This window comes from Vanessa tameamea, chromosome 11 (genome assembly GCF_037043105.1).
Source record: "Vanessa tameamea isolate UH-Manoa-2023 chromosome 11, ilVanTame1 primary haplotype, whole genome shotgun sequence".
Lineage (NCBI taxonomy): Eukaryota > Metazoa > Arthropoda > Insecta > Lepidoptera > Nymphalidae > Vanessa > Vanessa tameamea.
In genome coordinates, this window is record NC_087319.1 from 1991742 (window position 1) to 2014496 (window position 22755).

Genomic DNA, 22755 nt, shown 5'->3' on the forward strand with positions numbered 1-22755 from the left:
TAATATTGAGGTTTAAGCATATATTTTTGTTTAAGAGCTACGCTTTACTTTGTATATTTGTATGGATATTGCATAAATATTTCTCTATTATTACATTACTCTATGTTCTGATATGCATAATTATTATTTTTTAGTATCAAAATAATGTATTAAAGTTAGCTTTCATACTTTATTATATCTTAGTCGTCGAAAGTAGCAATTATTTTAATTAAATAATATTTCTCTGATGAATTTATGTACCTATTAATAACTGGTTGACTAATTTTTCTTTTTTATAAAAAAAACGGCTTATTTATATTCCAGAGCTTAGGGTTGTGTTTACGTCCATTTAAAAAAGGTACCTGGACTAAATTTTAATAATTTTCAATAATGTATGAATGATTATTAAATGATGTTTAATATCCGGTTGATTATAATCTGAAGATTAGTGGAACTATTATAAAAACAACTATGAAACTAGATCTTTATGATCGTAAAATGTCAGAGCTATTCTGTAAAAACAAACTCATCTCAGAGCACGATCGTTAAACGTAAGAATGTGATATGTGACATTTACTTTAACAAGAATTATAACACTTAAGGATACTAATATTTAAAGAAACAGCATTCAGAATGGTCCAACGTAAGTCGGATTTAATATGTTACGATCGGGACGAACGGAAAATGTCATTGTTTTTTGAAGAATAACTCTCAGCTCTTACTATTTCTGCTTAAAACCCTTTACTCATACGACTACAAAAAGAAAAATAAATATAATATCATCACAATTAATTAATCTGATGAATGTATCGAAACGTATGCCAAATATTTTTTTGCAAACTGTACTTTTAAAGTAGAATTCAATCGACAGGTCGAGGTCATTGAACTTTTTTTTTTTGGTCGTATAATACACGTTACGGGTCATGTGTTTTCTTCGTGTGGGTTTCTAATGTTTCTTTTTGTTTATTTAATTTGTATATTTATTAACACTTTTTACTTTGTATCGAAATAAATTTTGTCATCTTTAACTTTAAAATCGTAATGTTTCTAATAATAATTATCTAACTTTAATTAAATATAATATCAGAGTTATTTTTATATCGCATTAGGTTATTAAATGTTTTTTGGAATGGAAAATTATACAAAATGAAAATGGCTTAGCAGTGGTCTTACTGGTGATAGGATTTTGTGACTTGCTGGGATACTTATTTCAACGTATCAAATCAAAACATACTTCATTCAAGTAGGCTTTTACAAGCACTTTTGAATCGTCATTTAACAAAATATATTAAGTGAAGCTACCACCGGTTCGTAATGCAGATTCTACCGAGAAGAAGAAGTCCCATACTTCTTCTTGGTACCATTTACTCATTTATTCTTTCGCCAAACTTAGTTTTGCCGTGTTCCCATATGCAGGACGAGTGAGCCATTGTATATATTCAGGCACTCAGGACATCTTCGTTATCATTATTCGCGATACACCAAAGTCTTATTGTCTATAATGGATGCTGGTGTTCACTTACCATAAGCTAATTTGCCCGCTTTTTAAAATTAAAATCGTTTTTTAAAATTAAATCGTAGATACAACTGTCTGTGATTTGTTTTGCTGACGCTATCAACTTCTCATTAGGACAGTACATGAGACACACTCATAGAGAGTGAGGAGAGAGAGAGAGAGAGAGAGGAGTTTTTTTTAATTTTAATGTTAATAACAACTGATTATGTACACTTTTTTATATATAAATTTTTAATTCAATAATATAAAAGTTTTAACGAACCAACATTTCTTAACATCTTACAATATTGATACTATTACGGGCAACGGTCAGCATAAGCATTTATAGTGCACTAGGAATCCACTTAAGTTATTAAAGCACAATAGGGAGTCCGAGCCGTGACGTTATTGTGACGCTATCAACCTAATTGAATTCAGCTTTATTGCTGAACTCTGTACGCCAAATATTTAAGATTAAATATTTAACCATTCCATACATTGAATTCAATGATAAAATGAGATTAATTTAATTTTATCCTTCATAATAATATGTGATAGTATATACGTTTATTTGTCAATCTTTCAATCTTTATGTTCCGTTCGATTGGTTGACATGCAATATATGTATGCGTATTGCACATTTTAGTGAGCTTTCCATTACAGAAATAAGTCAATTTATTTGTACAATTTACAGGAGGTAAACTCAGAGTCTGTTAGAAGCGATCGAAAAGTGCTTAACATAGGCCAGTCAATAAAGCCCGTGAAGGTCAAGTAATTAGTATCATTATGATTTTTTGATATGTGGTTTGGGACGTTAAAATAACAACAAATTTAAATTTTCAACCCTCTGGGATGAAAGCTAGGGGGTTGAGAGGGTGAAAAGCCTTTTTGTTTATAACTTCGTGAAAAAAAATGTTAGATGGTTGAAAATTGGACAAAAGGTATAAATAATTATAACATACCTTTTATTAAAATTTCAACCTTTTTTGTTTAGTGCAAAATTAGTTATTAACAAAAAAGACTGTTTTTTGAAAAAAGAACATCCGTATAAGAAACAATTCATATTTTGAGACACAACGTCATAACTATATACAGAATAACTGCACATACAATAATATTTTTCCATTTAATAAATTCATCATAAAAAATATATATATATGTGGTCCTAATTCAGCTTGCAAGGTTTGATCATTTAATAACAGACTAGCTTACTAAACATTCCAAGTTAAATAAAAACTGAGAAAAGAATGTATGTATGTGTGTATGTATAATTTCTGTATACCTATCTATAATATTACTCTAATGACCTTATGAAAAGTGGCACTTCGTATTATAAATGATATTTACACGAAATATAATTAGTTTTATAATATATCGTCACATTGATACTGAATAAAATAAATAATCGATACAATATAAACGATATGATGACGAGACCTTAACCAGCTCGATTAAAATTTGGTACGAAAACATTATTTTGAAATATTAATGGTTTACGCGGCGCCTGCCACGGTACGTATCGAGTCTCATCAATTAGGACGGCGCCGAGTGATGTACTCAATAGTATCGATAAAACAGTTTCAAATTCGATGCATTATGCGTCCGTTATAATTGAATTAAAATTGATATTGAAAACTATGTCGCGTGATTGTTTTAATCATTTTGCTATATTCGCGAATTGAGGTGAATCGTTCATTAGTAGTGATGGCCCAGTGGTTACGCGTGCACCTTAACCGATGATTGCGGGTTCAAGCTGAGTTTTCATGTGCTTCATTTGTATTTATAATTCATCTCGTGCACGGTGGTGAAGGTCGTGAGTAAACCTGCACGTGTCTAATTTCAATGAAATCTTGTAACATTGGAGCAGCATCGTGGAGTAGCCTCCCAATCTTCTTCTCAAAAGAGAGAGGAAGCCTTAGCCCAGCTGTGGGATATTTACAAACTTTTACTTTATTTGAGACTTAGTACAGTGTCTATATGATTCATTATGTGTATCTGTAGTCATCAAAATTGATGTTGAATATATCATTGACATTACAGGACTGGCAAAGTTTGACCGAATAACGCGAAAGATTGCACACACACAAACACACACACATACATCATTTTTTTTAATGTTGAAGGAATCTCTAGTTCCCGCCTCGTAGCAACTAGTCATTAGGTGTTAAACATCACTTTTGGTATAAAATATACACTGCTAAAACTACGTCTTCGGCTTTACTGGTATAAATTTCAGTATAGACTGACAATATTGACTCAATCAATACTTTTATTAGTATCAGTTAAATCAACTAAATTGTTAGTAAAATAATAAATTTAATTTATACTTTTATGATTTATTGTAATAAATTTAATGTATTGTTTCAGTTCGAAATGGCTATTCTTGCGTTCCGGTGGCTTTATCCGAGGGTTTGGACATAAGGCTGGGGACGTCGGTCACAGAGATATCGTACGGTGGTCCCGGCGTCACAGTGAAGGCTGTCAACCCACGTGTCCCGAACCAGCCGCAGACGTTTAAGGGTGAGTAGGTTGAATGTTTCGGAGGCGTCGTTTGTATTCAAGTAGAGATCACATGTTTAATAAATCAAATATATTTTTATCAGTGGTATAATATTACATTATATTTTTTTTTATCTTTACCATACCTAAATAAGGTATGGTATGTATAGGTAAGGTATGTATTTATTATGTTCGTCGAATTTGTCTAGATTGTTTTTAAAGTATTTTTTGTGCAAGTCTATTCTATTATACAGCCAAACGTTCGGTTTAGAGATATATAAAATATATATATATAATGTTTTTAAATCAAGGATTAGTGTACATCTTACTATTTCTATTCTTTAATAGACTTGTGTCCATCGCATGTAATTTTAATACTTAATGTTTTGTTTTTAAATTTAATGTGTAAAATGTACATAAAAAAATATTAGCTTTAACCACTCCTTCGCCATATAAACTTTAAATGTGTCAAATTACATACTCTTCCGGATTAAGTTTTTGCTTTACATATTGTATATATTATATTAGCTGAATCTGAGGCTTTACCCGCGCGAAAATTATAAAACTTTATATATAGGACACTAACCGTGACCTCCATTTAACCCCTTAATGTCCTTCCTCGGGGAATCAAACTATCTCTACAAAAAATGTCATCTAAATCTGTTCAGAAATTTAAGCGTGAAGAGGTAACAGACAGAGTTGCGTTTATAATATTAGTATAGATTGAAGCGACCGACGAAATTCAGTGATTTATGAATTTCAATATGAATAAAATTTAACATGATATGCAAAGAAACTAAGCGTATGTTTATTTATGTTAAAATAAAAATTTATCAAACAAATGCAGACCGTGTTCGTTTTAAAATAACCGATGGAATGTTATTAATATTCTCGAACCGTTTAGCATATTATATATTTTTTTTTCATTAAATTCTCGATGGCAAATTAATGTATGACACTGAAACATTGCATCTTTCCGATAGTTATAAAATACGTCTATAAATTATAAACCCTGTATTACGAGTATATTATGCATCGATGACAGTTACGTATGAAAGTAATCCGTAAAACGCTCACTGACTTCACTAACATGAATTTTGTCATCGTTTTTTATTCAAATTTCGTTTTAGATTCGACTTAAAATTTATAACGTACTTCATAACCTTTCCTCCCAAACAATGTTTTAATATTTAGTTCGTATTAATATTAAACGTGAACATATAAAAGTGGTTCTTTTTTTCGCGAGCATACGCTCTGCGTTACAGTGATGTAACATATATATCATACCTAAATATAAAACTTATTTAATACACGACGTCGAAGGGATTTAAAGATAGAAAAAACAAACGATAAACTCGTCACTTTAATGGCCGTTATGAGAAAAATCCACAACGCCGTCGGCTTCTTGTCGTTTCTTTGTCGCGGAGTGATTTGCAATTCTAACGCGTTAATTTTACTTTGACGAGGCGCAAAAATACGTTCGGGCCTCTGTTGACCCGGCGGTTTGCCCCCCGGCCCGCTTGTCGTGCTCCGAGCTATACCGCATTTGCATACAGGCGGAGTCTATCGTGAAAGAGGCAGTTAGACGCTAAAGAGGCGGTACGGGCACTCGAGAAACGCTATGTGAAAAAAATTTTAAACGCTCCGCTAACATCGTATACTTTTAAAACTGTTCACGGCTGGTTAATTCTACTTTGAACCTTTAAAGAATATTCAAAGATTTGTACATATTTTCCTTTAAAAATTAAATATACATTTTCTTCCTTTGATTTTTAATCTTAACATAATGAATATTTAAGATTTAAAGAACAGAGATAGTAGCAGACTTTACAGTCCCACTGCTGGGAAAATTCTGTCCACTTGAGTTGAAGGCTTGGAGTTATACTTACGCTCTTTAATGCGGGTTGGTGGATGTTATAGATCCGACACTCTCACTGTTCCTCACGATGTGTTTCTCCACTGACGAACACGACATAAATTGTAATAACAAAATGACTATGCTTAACCTCATTTTAAATCCGCTGTTATGATTAAGACTCAAGTGTCCAGTGAACCATTTTTTCTTAAAAACTGTAATGAAAAATAAAAAACGATTTATGTAAATAGAATTGAATGTTTGTCGTCTACCCGTTTCTAAAAGATTGATTAGATTGTGCTGAAATTTTTGTGAGTTGGCCCAAAAAAACAATTTTTTCTTCACATGTTTGTACTTCATTATAAAAGTTTTATGTAGGCTCGTTTTCTACCTATGTAAAGAAAGGACGGGTAACTAGTATACGTATAAAAGCCTAATCTATACTAATATGAATAAAAAAATATATTAAATCTTTCTGTTTGCCTATATCTCTCTCTGTCTTATTTCTGTTGCCTCTGTTGCTTTTTCCAGTCAAACAAAATTTATGAAATTAATTATAAAAAAATCTTGAACTCCTATGACGGCAACTTTTTATGCTTAACAACTATCAACTCCTAAAACGCGTGCGAAGCCGCTGGCGACGACTAGTTTTTAATAAAAACGCATTCCGTGTTAAGTATGAAACATTATTTATGTTAGCACGAAATGTTTATCTATTATGCATTTGCTAAATGAAACATGTGGTTGCAATTAATGTAAAAAGCGTTTCATTCGGAACGTAGAAATTGTTGCGGCTTTGTTAGTTAAGGTCTGGCTTTCACGGTGATTGCTTCTAGCCCGCGGCCTTTTCATTTGACGGTCAATCCTATACATTCAAAGTTATCGTTAGACCATTAACCCTTACAAAAATATATACACATATTTCATATGTCTGTGCATTTTGTAGACTATAACGTTGTTAGATTAAATCGACTATCACATAAAAGAGTTCTGTTCCATTACGTGAATGGCTCTTAAGGCAATTTCAATTATTATAGGAAATTATATCGCAAGCAGAATACACTGTAACTCATAATTTATGATGTTGTAAAGGCAAACTTTAGAGGATGTGTTTATTTTGACGAGCTTATTGGGACGTTCCAGCCTCATGATTTTTTTTATGTCATATCTTTAGAGAAACTGGCAAATGAGACACCTGATAGAAAGTGGAAAACACTGTCCATGAACATTGCTAATGTAAGTCCAATGTGCCACCAACGTTGGTAACTAAAATGTTAAGACCCTTGTGCTTGTGGTTACACTGGCTAACTTATCCTTAAAAACGGAACACAAAACGGAACCGAAAACAACGGAAAAATACTAAGTATTGCTGTTTGTCAGTAAAATATATGATGAGTGGGTAGTTAAGTACTGTAGTTCCAGGCGGGCTTGCAGCAAACCTACCACCTTGATCGAAATTAATTTTAAAAGTTATTAAAACTATATGTAATCGCCTATGATCCGATAAATGAGAAGCTACAATGATGTCACTTCTCATGACATAGATAGGTATATAACCATAATAACAACAGTTTTAAGAAAATGTTAACCTCTTTGCTTAATCAGTATCAAGTTCAGTATTTGTTTTTATTTCATGGTTTATTTATTTTTAATTTCTAGTAATTTTTGTTCTTTCATTTTATTGTTCATATTTTTATTTTTATTATTATTAATTTAGGAGTGTAGTGTTTAGTTTTTTGTTATTTAATATATGTGTAATGTAAACCCCTTTAATGGTGTATCACACCTTACAAGAATTTGTTTCCTACTTTTATTTAATAATATATTGTGAATATGCCGATGGTGTTTCGAAAATCTATAAATAAATAAAAAATGAAATAAATAAGTAATTTGACTTTCTCGTTAGTCTAGTGGCTAGTCCAATGGACAGGTTCTAAGTCTCTGGAACATGAATCTCAGCAGTAGTCGGAGTATTAAAATTGAGCATTTTATACTCCCAGGAGTAAACCTTCAAATAAGAATATAAAACCTCTAGTTTTTGGCCGAACTTTCTAGTCGTATGGGTTTTGTTGAATCAGCGGATAGCGCGAGTGAGGAAATAGAGAGTCCACCTATTCGCGTCCGCATTTGTGTACTATCCCTTCGCCCTAGTTTCCCTTAAGAATTTGTGCCGTGATCGAAATCAGCCTGGAGAACATATTGATATTCAATATTAAGTGCAAGATTTGATATTTGTTTTGAAATTTCTCTATATTAGAATATGCTAATAGGATGAAAAAAGAAGCTCCAATCAATTTTAGAGTTTTGTTGCTCAACAAAAAATGTAAGTAAGTGTTGTTAAATTTGAAAATCGAATGATATTAATACTTTTCAATGTTGGATTATTTTATAAAATTTATTGAATTTATTTGATTGAAAGTCTGTTAAAACGGTTCAAGAAGTTTTCGTTTTAATGATGTAATATTTATTGATGTAATCAGATTTTATGCTAAAAATAATATAAAATGAAATATTCCTTGCAAATATTAATTAATGTGAATTTATTTGAAAATTATTAACCCTTAATCGGTCATTTTCACTATAATCGAATCTTTGAAATTATAATATTAAACATTTTATCTTAAATTAAATTTACGTAAAACGAAATGTTTTTTTTTGCTTCTGCTCTAGAGTTCAGTAATTTTATAAGAGGACAATTCGCTTCTGTTAATAAATATTAAAATATAATTTTCTTTAAGGCGACGTGATACTGTGCACATTACCTTTGGGAGTGCTGAAAGTGGCGGTCGCAAACAACGGCCAGAATCAGCAGAACTTTGTCAAGTTCGATCCGCCGCTGCCTGATTGGAAAGTGAGTATGTCTAATAAAATTAAGTGAGTGAACGAAAACGGGACTTTTATATCGAAATGTCGATGAATACGGTACAAAAAATATTTGTTCGTTCTGTTCTAATATATAAATATATATGGGTTACAATGGATGTCATCACATAGCGCTCAAGGTCACTCCCAAGGTCGTCGCTCCTGTGAATACGATATAATAATTAAATTTACGAAAAAAAAATATATTTTTTTTTAATAAATAAAAAAGATAATGAGCTGTCGATATACTCTATACATCTTATCAATATTTGACCAAGGTTAGCTTATACAGTAGAGATAGTCTTCTCAATTAATTAGATTTTACAATCTTGAATGATTTTGAAACTAATGCAGTTGACTTAAGACTCTTAATGTTACTGAATGGATTTTTATAAATTTGACTGTGGTGATCGAGTCCCTGGTAAGATAGGTCAAAATTTCCCAGGATATTTCCCAGGTATCCACGCAAATGTAGTCACAGTTATAGCTTTTATAAATTAGGTATTTTACTTTGTAGGTGGCTGCAATTAAACGTCTAGGCTATGGGAACCTAAATAAGGTTGTGTTGTGTTTTGAAAGAACCTTCTGGGACCCGAGCGCAAATCTCTTTGGACACGTCGGCACGACTACGGCTAGCAGAGGTATGTTTACGTAATTATAAACTTTGTTATACAAATATTAAATAACAAAGATATATCATGAAATAAATACCAGTTGTTTATTTTGAATTTGTACGTTTAATTAGCTATTTTTTATTTGTAATGGGATCACTTATTTGTATTAAGACAGTTTTTTTTTTATTTATAATATGTAGGTGGACTAGCAAATATAAATAGCCCACTGGGTGGAAAATCGTTACCAATGCCCATAGATATTGGCACTGTAGGAAGTATCAAATACTCGCCCATGCACCACCAACTTTGGATACTTAAATTATGTTCCCTGTCCTAAAGTTATAATGTCTTACTCGGCCTTTAAACCCGAACCAAATTGTTACACTTATTTTATAAAGTATATTAAAGTATCTGTCACGACCTGTTTTCGTCACGGGTGTGTCTTAAAAATTACACGAATATACAACATCTTCGCTCAAAAGAGAGAACACACGTCACACAACGCAAGTATATATTTAGATATGAACGCACTCAAAATCCCGCAAACTCAGCGCCGGGTCTAAAATCCCCGTGGATGATACTCGTAAATTATTTCCCGTTGTAAATAGTGTAAAATGTAGAAACAGCGGTGGCCGACGCGATAACGAATTAAAAGCTGAATAATTTAACGCCACTGAGCAACCCTAAAGGGAGCCTCGAGCAATAAATCACGGCAATGAGTCAAGACAGGCTATTTTTTACGTTATGCTTTAGTACACCTCCTTAGTTCTTTGTTGTGTATTCAGCTAACTTCATTAAGTCCCCACGTTTCTGAGAATACCGGAACAATGAGTTCGGTTTTTTTTATCTTACCAAAATTTAATGTTTTGGTGTAAAAATAATGGATATCTGATGGTAACGACGTCGTTTCAAAGTTATGTGGGAACATGTGTCCGCGTTAAAGACTTCTTATTAAATATCGGACGATCTTCACTGTCATTAATGTATCGTGGTCCTCATTATGACCTTATTAGGTTACACATTCCGGATTAAAATGGTCCATTGGTCCAACGTCACACTTATCTTCCTTAATTGCATACAAACATCTCTGTAATCGATATTTGCTATCAACTAATATATGCTGATGTGTAATTTTGGTATTAACTGGTATTTCATTTAATCGGTTTTAATTGTTTCTTTTTTGTTTATAAGTATCATTGATTATAATAATTTTGCCTTTCGTTTCCTTTATTGTTCCATAATTGTTATTTAATGAAATGTTATATGTATATAGTCAAGTGACGTGTATAATTTAACTCAATTAACATGTTTTTAATATTGGTTAAATGTTAAGCGACACCCACTGTGTAATTGGGGATAATGTTCATTTTCAAAATTTTATCTATTTAAATATTTACAAAACTAGCCGCTAGTTTCTGAATTTATGAGGATCTTCAGATTAACTTATATGACGAAATGTTAAGCGCTCGTCAGTACGTATTCCGTAATCATCTATTCCAATACCCAAATTAGTTAAACGGACTTTGATCAGCTTTTCTAAATTTGGACATATATGCCAAATTGTATTTAATATGTTATTTATTATAAACAGGTGAGCTGTTCCTGTTCTGGAATTTATATAGTGCCCCGGTACTTCTTGCGTTGGTGGCGGGCGAGGCTGCGGCTGTTATGGAGAATGTGACTGATGACGTCATTGTCGGTCGTTGTATCGCCGTGCTCAAGAGTATCTTTGGACATGCAGCTGTTCCACAGCCTAAAGAGTGTGTGGTAACAAGGTGAGAAATTTAACTAGGAACGATTTAATCAAATTAATTTATTTTTTAATTTTCACTCTGTTTCTGATTTCTCTTTGTGTAGTGTCATGGCACAGTATATTTTGTATAATTCAAGCTTTCTAACAAATTGAAGTGGTGTCTGACGTTCTAGTGATCGGTCCAGTTGTTAATTTATAATAAAGAGAACAAATTGCGAAGGGGATATTATAGAACGCAAGTGCTCAAACATAAGTCTCGTTTTTTTTAATCCACGTCAGAATTCTGTTGTCGGATCAAATACTATACAAACCATGGAAACGTTACATGAGAATTATAAAAGTAAAAGTATGACTCGAACAGAATTTGGTTTTGAATAGCCATTTATGGGCTAGCAACTAGACTAAAAGCAGTTTGAGCAGTTAGCTTAACCGAAACAGTTATATAAGATCTTAAGTAATATCAACAATTTCAATGATAAACTAAAGAAACGAATCGAAAATAAATCGAGACGCTAAATTCCTTTTCGATATCGCAGCAATACCTAAATTACTCGATATATGTCCAATACTAAGCAATACGAGTTGTTATGTTAATAAATTCCATTACCCCATGACGTAGACATGCGCCGGCCTTTCAACCTAGTATTTACAATACTACGCATTTCGTATGCAGTTCACAAAGCTGGTCTGTTGTCCGGCGGACATAAACTGGACCGATGTAAATTTGCGTTGCCACAATTGTGTGTTAATCGCCCTTTGGTACTTCAACCTTAAGTATCTAAAAAGTATTTGACTTTCTAAGCGTAGCATTGCGTGCTCACAAATTGGCATTATGTTACCTCTGTCAATTCCTCTGTTGTCTTCAAAACAAACAATAGGTAGTGATCACAAAATTTGCTCACGGAATGTTCCGTTTATGCATACAATACGGACTATTTGTATTGTTTTGTCTGTTGAATATGACATTATACTCGTTATTTGGGTTATTAAAATGTTTGCGGTAAAGCAACCTTTGCATTATTGAAAAGTCTTATGGTAAATGTCGGCCAGCATCGTAAATATCTTAAGGATTTACGTCGTGTCTCGCGATTCCTTTAACGGAACCAGTAAATACATCATTTAGAAGAGAATTCAGGATAAGTTCTATGTATGTAGTTCAATACACTCTACTGGGAAGAATTTAAAATTTATACTTTACTAATGTTCTATATTTGCAAAATATCAATACTCACGTACGTGCTGCAATTCTATTTTCTTGGTTTCAACCTTAAACATTTTTAGGTGGCGTGCAGACCCATTCGCTCGTGGTTCTTACAGCTTCGTAGCAGTCGGTTCCTCTGGAACCGATTATGATCTTCTCGCAGCACCAGTGCCTGACTCATCGGGTGATAATAGATTATTCTTCGCTGGTAAGTAAATTATTACTGTGTAGTAATATTTCTGACAGGATAGCAACGTTGCCTTTATGCACTTCATTTTTTTTGTTTTATGTATCGTCGAAGGTGAATAATCATTGTATATGGAAACCTTATTTGCCTAAAACCACAGTAACAGATCTTGATAAAATTAAGCGAAATAATATTGACAAACCAATATTGCAGGTATTTCGTTTTATCAGATGGACAAAAATGACAATTGAAATTCGAAGCGATTATCTTACGTTCCGATCGGGATTAATTATATATCATTGCATCTAAAATTAGTCAATCGAAGGACAGCTTCATTTTCAATATTTGATTTTCCATTGACCATTCTAAAATCAGCCACTGGTCTTAACCAGAAATTAGTTTATGTAAATAACCAAAGTGAGAATATAATATTAATAATAAATATTCCATATGAAAGAAATTACGATTTTTAATACAAAAGACAAACACGAAATGAATTTAATAATGATGGACATAATTACCTTGTTTGTTCTAAAGTATGAAGTATTTTTTTCTGGACTAGGGATTGATTTCTACATTTATGGGGCTAGGTTAACACTTATTAATTACACATTTTAACATCGTGACAGGTGAACACACAATGCGTAATTATCCAGCGACTGTCCACGGCGCTTTCCTCTCTGGTCTCCGTGAAGCTGGACGGCTCGCTGATCTTCTGATACCTCAGGCTCCAATAACGAACGCAAGCGTTGCAGCCGCTACAGCAGCAGCGAATCATGCTTGATGGACGAAGAAGAGGCTGGGCCAGCCTCTTGGCCTGTATTAATAATAATTAGACTGACTCATCTGAAGTTATGTTATGTTCATCATCAACGGTATGTTTGCGTCATTTTAGACACTAAGATATTTGACTTCTTAATTTTGATTTATGACTGATATGCTTTTTTTTTTAAATGTCTATGCAAGCGAATTATGCATACGTTCAATGGTGACAGCAGTGTTACAGTTACTGTTGGATGTATTTCAACTATTACAGAATTTTAACAAGTTTAGAAGTTTAATTTAGACGTGATTTAGATGGATACTAGATTACATAACATACTATTTGCTTGAGTGTTTGCTTTCATTTCTTTTTTTAATGCGTGCGTTTTATTTTTAAGATGTAGTTCAATTATAATTGGCTTTAATTTGTAGTGTTTTGTAAAGTAGTCGAACTTTACTTAGTATTTAGTTTTAATTGACCACTTTTTTTCTATCGGTACTTCTTTTTTATCCTTGTGGTATTAATATTATTCTATCCTTGTCGTTCATTCAAATTGAATAATACAAATAGCAAGACAACAATTCCTTTTATAAATGAAACTGCATTTGTATTTATAGTCATAGTATCTTCTTAGAAAGTTATGATTCTATCGGTACCGTATTGAATCGAAATTTTATATAGAATGTATTGCTTTCAATTCTCTTATTTGAAAATGACGTTTTCTATAAATGTATGTTTAACGAAATGCAGAAATCTAAAGGTTGTGTTCAATAATAGAATTCTTTATTTTCGAGTATTAAATATTTTTCGGAAATGTCCTAATTGTTTAATTGAATATAATTAATATTATATACACTAGATATTTAAGCTATGTGTTTGATGGCAAATTGTCGATAGAATTTGTTAGTAATGTGTTTACACACGTTTAGAAACCATTTAATAAATAAACGATTTTTTTAGTTGTGAATTTGATGACGTTTTTGAATATTCAGAGATATAAAAGAAAATGATTGTAGTTATTCCAATAAGATTGCAGGAAAGCAACTTTTATCGTCCGTTAACATCGTTGAATAAAATTTTAAATTAAAAAAATGAGACTTAAGAGTGTAAGTTCTTCGCTAGTTAAGCGCGATGTTTTAATTAATAGTAGGTTAGTTTATTATTGTTATTTGACGAACACTGGACAGCTCACGATGAAGGGACGTTAGCATCAAATATATTTAGACTCACATACGCTCTGAAATTTAATTAAAACTGAGTTCTATTTTCAAAATTCGATTATATATTCTTTTTTCGTTTTTAATTATAAAGTTAATTTTAATCTGTGGTTGGTAGATATATTTATTAGAAGTTTAATTGCTCGTCGCAGATTAAAATAACGAAATTTTAGTTCTTATCATAGTTTTAATGAAGGATTCATTTGTTTTGATTTAATAAATTAGTAATTTCATTATATCAGCTGTATTTAAAGTGTATTCGGTGACAATAAAATCTAATTTTAGTAATTTTCAAAATGATTTAAACTTTCATATTCGTAGTAAAAGTAGAACTAGTACATAAAAAAGGTATTACACAGATAACAAATAGAGTGACCATATTTTTCAAGTTGTAATGACTACTACTTCAATTATAGTATCGCTAATTAGCTTTAAGAAAAATGTTTGTGTATCAGCAATAAATGTAGTTTTGTAATAAATGTATTTTGATTTTTTTTTTAATTTCGATAACTCATATTTAAAGACTCAACTCTAGCGACTTAGCTTACGCGATTTTCATTTATGAACTAATATTTGGTATTAGTAATATTTTTATATAAGAATCCGTCCTCAAAATCACAAACACCAGTATTTTATTGGACATCATAAACTTATAAATCATTTTTGTTATACATATTAAAATTTGATAATGTACTCCAATTGAAATTTTCACGTAGATTTAAACCTGACAAAGTAATTTGTGCCATTTTAATTCCTCTATTCACGATATATAGAGTTTTTCTGTCGAACAATTTCAGTAGCAGTTTGGAGTCTGTAAGTACATGAACCCTGAACTCTTTGCGATGCCTCTGCCGTCTTATCCACTGTGCGAGTGAGGTGATAGATATTGTGTCTGTGTTCGCACTTGTGCATCATTATAGGTCTGTCACTTTATGTCACTGGATATCATTGGTGTAAATGGATTAAATTATGAACAAGTTAATATTACTCGTCTGCCTTTTTAAAATCTATATATATAATAAAATTGGAGTGTCTGTTTGTAATATGAAAATAACCGTCTTTTACTAAATGCATATGTATGTATTCATGGTACGTATACCAATTTTTTTTTTCAATTTTTGTCTGTCTATTTGTTCCGGCTAATCTCGACGGCACTTTATAGTTGATGTAATGAGGAGTAACTTAGGCTACAGAAATAACTTTTTTGTTAAATTCAAACGCCCACGAAGTCGCGGGCACAGGTAGTAATTAAAAAAAAAAATGCGTTACCATTAAAAGCATATTGGGTAACGCAATTATATAACCGCACCTGTCTTCACCTGTACTTCTATTAAAACGAAATATAAAAAGTGCTATCATTAATTTTGTTGATTCAAGTGCTGTCTCTGTCACTTACCATACGTTGAAATGAAATAAAAGTAATTGTTATCTGATACAAGAAAAAGTCTTATAAAATTTAATAACTAGTTCGTTAGTGAATTGTCAATAGTTGTTTTATTTTATACTGAGTTGGTTTTGACGTCGTTGAGGAATCAATACTAATATTATCTTTCTCTGTCTAATATTATATCTATACTAATAGTATCCTCAGTGAAACTGGATCAAAATAAAGCCATATTGTTTCCGTATTCATAGCGAGATTTGCAAGTGTAGGATGTGCAATGGTTTTCTTCCTTAGGGTTTTCCTGGAACTTTGTAATATGGGAAGTTTCAAACATTAATTACAAGTGCTTCAAGGCTGCAACTGTATCAGCAACTCCCCTAATGTTTCAGGGATCTATGTGCGACGGTGACCACTTACCATGAGTTGGAAAATTAAAATAAATATATATTTTACATTATTTTTAAATATTTACGTTAACGGTTCAATTAAGTTAACGGCAATGAAACTTGTCTAATCTTAGGAGAGAACAGTAGCCTCAGGATTGAACTATTGAAATTTAATATTAATAAATATTTACCGAAATTTAAAGTAAATCTGGAACACGTCCAGTAGACGTGAAACATTGAAAAATGTTATTAAAATAATTTAAAATTTAAGAAATCAATAAATTAACATGGAATTCAATTAATAAAATCTTTAACAATACAAATATATTATTCGTATTATTATAATAATATTTAGCAAATTTTAGGGTCACGACGGCATAAGTGCCGAGATGGCCCAGTGGTTAGAACGCGTGCATCTTAACCGATGATTGCGGGCTCAACCAGGCAAGCACCACAGAATTTTCATGTGCTTAATTTGTGTTTATAATTCATCTCATACTCGGCGGTAAAGGAAAACATCGTAAGGAAACCTGCATGTGTTTAATTTCAACGAAATTCTGCCACATGTGTATCCACCAACCCGCATTGGAGCAGCGTGGGGGAATATGCTCCAAACCTTCTGCTCAAAAAAGGAGAGGAGCAAGCAGTGGGAAATTTGCAGGGTGTTAATGTTGATGTAATGTTGACGGCATAAGTGAGCGTCATGCCGTCTCCCGTCACGGCATACGATTCGACCTTACATCCAAAGCACTGTAGATATTTCACATCTAAATTATAAATACTTTGAAAAATAAAACCAGTCACTACAAAGTTCAACGCTTGATATCGTAAATGATATATTACGTAATATCTATTACTTTAAACAAATGGAATGAAACTTAATTCGGAAGCATAAAATACAATTACGGCTTAAAAAAACCGTATATTTATTCATAGTTGGTCGTGTTTACGTGCTGGGCGGGGTATTGACGGATTTATGTGGGCATTTTAATTACATTTTTAATTATTTTTCAACAACGCTGCCGGCAAATTGAATACGACCAGTGTGAATTGTTGCAGCCTTATCTGATGAAAGTAGTTCAATATATGTACATAGAATCATTCCGAAAGTGTTTACGGTGACTTTTGATTTAAATATTGAATTATTTTATATTATTTAACATTAATTGTATGGACGGAGAAAACTTTATATAGATAGGTATACAGATGTCTGATGGTTGGTTGCACCATCTACTGTCCCGTAAGAAATGCTATTTAGTATTTATTTAGCGGTAGAATAAATTACGAGTAGGTGGTAACCGAGATGGGCTTACACAGCAATATAAATTTGTATCTAGAAATAGTAAATATTAATTACTTAATATTGATTTAAAATTTATCCGGAGTCAGCGAATTCTATCGAGACTGATTCAGCTTACTGTCGTTGATATATTAGGCTCACTTACTCTAATTATCCAAGGGAGAATCGGAGGTCGAAGACGAATTAATTGTCAAAGACCTCGTAACTACTCTCCTCAATCACGTTTAGGCTGAATAAAAAAGATCTTTGCTAATAAAATCGTAAACAAATGTAACTCCACAGTAATTACGCATTGCGTCATTGCAGGCGATATTTAAAAGTAAAAAATGTAATTGTTGAAGCAAAACGGCTCTTATGTATTCCAACGTCTTAATTCTAAATTAATTGTGTTAGGATGTACCAATAAATCTAAGGTCGTTATAAAACTCTAGTTTGCTTAGACTAGTTACTTCGATTAGTAAATATTATAAGTGGCTAATACTGACATAGAAAAATAAACTATAACCGTATTGTAATATAGTTGATATTTAACTGCATAACAATTTGGTCTTACTATGTTCGATCTCTGAATAGATTTTACTAGTCCACGCCCATTGATTAACACGAAAGATAAAACTCGGGTTAATTGAGTATTTTTATACGTAACATTTTTTCTCATTGTTAACTGAGCGTAAGCACTTAGCCTTGAACGAGTATTAATAGAATTGCTTCCTTTTATTCAGTTCGTTTAAAATCAAATATCTCTTAATAAATAATGTGAAGTAGTTTGACAGATCGTTCAAATAATGTTATTTCAAAAACAGATACTTTAAAAAACGCGTAGAACTCAAATATATGTGAACGTTTTTTTTTTTAAGCGTCGCAGCTGCAAGTTAGTTAATAGAAAATATTTCGAATGACTACTATAAATCAAATGTAAATTTCTCATACTAAATTTTTTATAAGCATTTTATATCAATATTAATATTATAAATGCGAAAATAGCACTGTCAGTTGCTTTTTCACAGTCAAACGACTGAACTGAATTTGATTTAAATTAGTATGAAGCGAGCTTGAATCACAAGGAAGGACATACTCTTAGCTAGCACCTGACGACCAACCCCTAAAACGCGAATAAAGCCGCGGGAGACAATTAGTTTAATATTTTTGTTATTGACTGACAAAAAAGCAACCTACAGTAATATAGTTATTAGTATGAATTGTATTATGATATCCCAGTATAACGTGAATCTTATTCCAAACTGCAAGTTTAAATCCGAGCATTTACAGCTAAGTTATCGTGATTGTCAGATACGAAAAATATGAGTTACTCTGGATCAAGGACAAACATAAATTGGATTTTTTTGTCAAGAAATTCTTAGTAACAGTTCTACGGAACCAGACAATCTGGATCTCCTACTTCTCTGGTCATTTTACAGAACCGATGTGACCAAAAGCGGTTAGGAGAATGTCCTCCTATGGTGAGATAATAATAATATTAATTATTAACATAATATTGATATTAATATCCTTGCTCACCGATTTAGGCCATCACAGCCACTTTCAAATATTAAATTAAAAAAAAAACAATATGATTACTAAAACTATCAATATCAAACCTTAACAGATCATATATTCCAACGATGTAATTCTAAATTAATTGTATTCGAATTTACTAATAAATCTAAGCTTATAAAAACTTATAATAATCTTTTATTTATAACATCCATAAGACCGACTGCACGGCTTTCTCTGTCCGAGCGCTTAGTTACAATTAACCTTACGGTGTTAGCTTTAAAAAAATAGCTGCGTATTCTGCGTGAGTCCAACAAACGAGGTATTAATATCGGGAGCCCGAGCAATTTATATCAAGTTCCCACTTTCCATTTTGTATAACAACCGCCCCCCCAGCAATTATGCATCAAGATAATAATTTTGTTTGCATTAGTTTTCGTTCTACAAGTGACAAGGTATTAGTGTGTTTTAACAGTGGGAGATGTTTTGCTAATGAGTGAACGGTGTTAGTGAATTTTTAATTTGGTAGGGTTGTAATTAACGGAAGCTCTTCTGTTAGCCGTTTAAAACGAGGGAGGTTATTAATTCGGTGTTTGTAAATGTATTTTTAATTAGATGGGTTTCAGGTTTTACGTTGTCTTCTCAACGTTTAATGCAATCGTTGATAGAATTTTGTTATACTAACTTGAAGATTAGATTAGATTTACGTATGTATTCCGTGCTACTGGCTCAGCTATATTGTGCCCTACTAACAGTTCAGGAATATATATTTATTTATAATACAACACTATTTTACTTAACTACCTATCTACTTTTAAAGTTAGCTCCAAAGTTCCGATAACAGTTTCGTTGACGTTTTAAACGCCATTTTATCGCATATCCACAATGGATATCATAGATTATTATTCAATTTTTTTATTGTTATTTTTTATATTTTTATCGTTATATTTTCGTATATTCGTTTTATGGTTGGAAAAGGCTATACGTAGATAATTTTTAATGATTTTAGAACTCTTTCGGACGAAATAGGATTATGTTTTGTTCGCAAATTTAGTTTGACTCATCAAATACCAACTGAATTGACGTGTGTGTATTTGTGCGTGTGTGTGTGTGGGGGGGGGGGTTATGTGGGACTTGTCGGTGCTCAGGACGATTAGCGCGCCCTCGTATGCTGACATACCCACAAAAAACCAGTGGTACGCTCTCCGTCTCCTCGGCGGGCGTCATGGGATCGGTTTCGCATGTTACCGTGTCGAAACGGTACCTTACACCTGCCTTTACACCTACATATATATATATAGTTTACCCCTCGTATAAATGCACATATTATACCTACAATACTTTTGCCTCAATCAAATATATATAAAATATTAGCTTACATAACATACATAGAATTTTGTAATCGAATGTTTAATCAATTTACTATTTATTTATTTAATAGCAACCGTGTTTGAATATCGTTTAACCTTTATAATTATAATTTATAATTAACACAGATTACTTACATCATAAACAAAATTATGTTAATACTGAATTAATTACCAAGAAGGCCATGAATAATTTATCAATGAATTAATTATTAAGGATGTAACTTGTCGAAGTTGCATTAGTGCATATTAGATAATTATAATATTGGAACCAGACGTTTATCCAGCAGATAGGAGCATTACCAGCGAGCTACTTGAGTGGAATGTTCCAAATAGTTTTATAAGAAATATAGGAATTATTTGCACAATGACGTATGTTATTTTGTAAGTTTTAAATTTGTTGTATTTACCATTGTAAATTTCTAATGAATCTAAATCAAAATATACATGAGTGGATGGAATTCACCGGTATCTAGAACGCCCGGTGCGCCCTAGAACACTGGATTATCCACTTCAATTAGCTTTACCAACTCCGTCTCTTAGAGGGACATCACATGCTTAGTGACGCCCCGACAGTGGGCTCACCTTTGTATGACTTCAAGCAAACAATGGTCTTCTTCTGCGATATTGCACTTTCGCAGAAATACATATATGAAATACAGCACCTCTGCCGAGCGTTTTTAACGCCAGATCTCTGCCGTTTATTGTCATCAGGGAATACCTCTGGAGCACCCTTGCGGTACACTCCATGCCTGTGTTACGATCAGTGTCCAATGGCACGACATATTCGTGGCAGGAGGGCGTCACCTCCCGCCTCGCTATCCGGTACCTACCCAAACAACCATGTCCGGTAAGCACCTGCATCAGCCTAAATGTTGGTAACAAATTAAATAAATGGTCCATATAAATTATGTAAATATATACAACTACATAGCTTTCCTATATCTATTCGACATATTTGAAACTCGACATACATACATGCTTCCTTTGTCTGAAGATCCTATTAAAAAAAAATTTTGACTATGTCAAATACGCAAAAAAAATCTTTTAAATCTACAGGCTTAGATTTTAAAATAAAAAAAAAAACAGGAGACTTCCAAAACATTTATCTTTTTCACCTTTCCTCCCATATCCAACTCAAGGAGGGTTTGCGTAAATCCAATTTTCAGTAAATCAAGTCATAGAGAATATACGAAACATATTATCCTGCCAACTCTAAAATGTATTGTTTTTTCAATGTGCTGAATTAATGTTTTCAAAAGAGTATCTCTTTTTTACCTTTTATTAGGCATTTGAAGTGGTTATCTTTGCCGAAATATTTTATAGCAAATAGTTAAGTATTTGTAAAATAAAAAAAAAGTTTGTAAATTGTTTAATTTCTAACGGTGTTCTTTAATTTGTAAATAGAGATCACAGACAAGATACATTGTAAAATTTAAAACACAAACTGAAATATTTTTACATCTATCTATATTACCTGTGTATTTTGTATTTTTAATCCCTTTAACCTATTTTACGATAACTTCATGTTTTAATTGCATGTAAAATTGATTGTATATTTATGTTTAATAAGTATATTTAAAGACTGCGTAAGATCTAGAGCGGTCTTAAACATTTTTTACGGATTAACAATATGTAGTATTAGTAGTAACAGCTTGTAAGTGTTCCACCACTGGGCTGAGACCTCCTCTCCTTTCGAGAAGGTTTGGTACTCATTTCACCACACAACTCCAGTGTGGGTTGGTGGTTACACATGTGACAGAATTTATTTGAAACGAAACACACGTAGGTTTCCTCGCAGATATTTTTCTTCATTGTCAAGTACTAGATGAATTATAACCACAAATTCACAGTCGTACTTGGCTGCGTTTGAACCTGCAATCATCGCTTAAGATATTATAATTGGGAAAGTAGCGCGGTCTGTCTGTCTAATTGTATGTTGCTCTTTCACGACCAAAAGCACTGAACCGAATTTGATGAAATATGTCTCATATATCACGACCTACCCCTAACTCGTGAAGCCGCGTGCGACAACCAGTTAAAAATATGACGAAATATAATTTCGAATTTGCGAATATTGAATAAATAACACCATTATTATTTTTTTTTTTTTTTGTGAATTGACTCTTTTTAAAAGGTTTATTAATTACGCTTTGAGGGAGACTGTGTTATAAGTTTTATCATCCACCTCTCGGCCTGCACCTCGTCGTTGCGCCTGCAAAAGTAGCTGTGTTTTTTTCTTATTTTTAAATTGTAATGCCGTTTTAATCGTTATTTCAATACGCACATACTGTAAAACAATTTTGTGATAACTTCAATAATATAAACGTTTCAAAATTTTGCTATGTGACGTTCATACATTGAAAGCTACATAAATTGAATAACGATTGAAACGGCAT

At 32.3% G+C, this 22755-nt stretch overlaps 1 protein-coding gene across 1 annotated transcript in view; it reads left to right on the top strand.

Moving 5' to 3' along the window:
* The window catches only part of Su(var)3-3 (Suppressor of variegation 3-3), a 313385-nt gene extending 299926 nt beyond the window's left edge, over positions 1-13459 (top strand). The window contains exons 11-16 of the mRNA XM_026640419.2: positions 3842-3994; positions 8567-8679; positions 9208-9331; positions 10896-11079; positions 12339-12466; positions 13075-13459. Of these exons, the coding sequence (XP_026496204.2) occupies positions 3842-3994; positions 8567-8679; positions 9208-9331; positions 10896-11079; positions 12339-12466; positions 13075-13229 (857 nt within the window). The 3' untranslated portion in view covers positions 13230-13459. The remainder of the gene's footprint in view (positions 1-3841; positions 3995-8566; positions 8680-9207; positions 9332-10895; positions 11080-12338; positions 12467-13074) is intronic.
* Positions 13460-22755: the final 9296 nt, after the last annotated feature.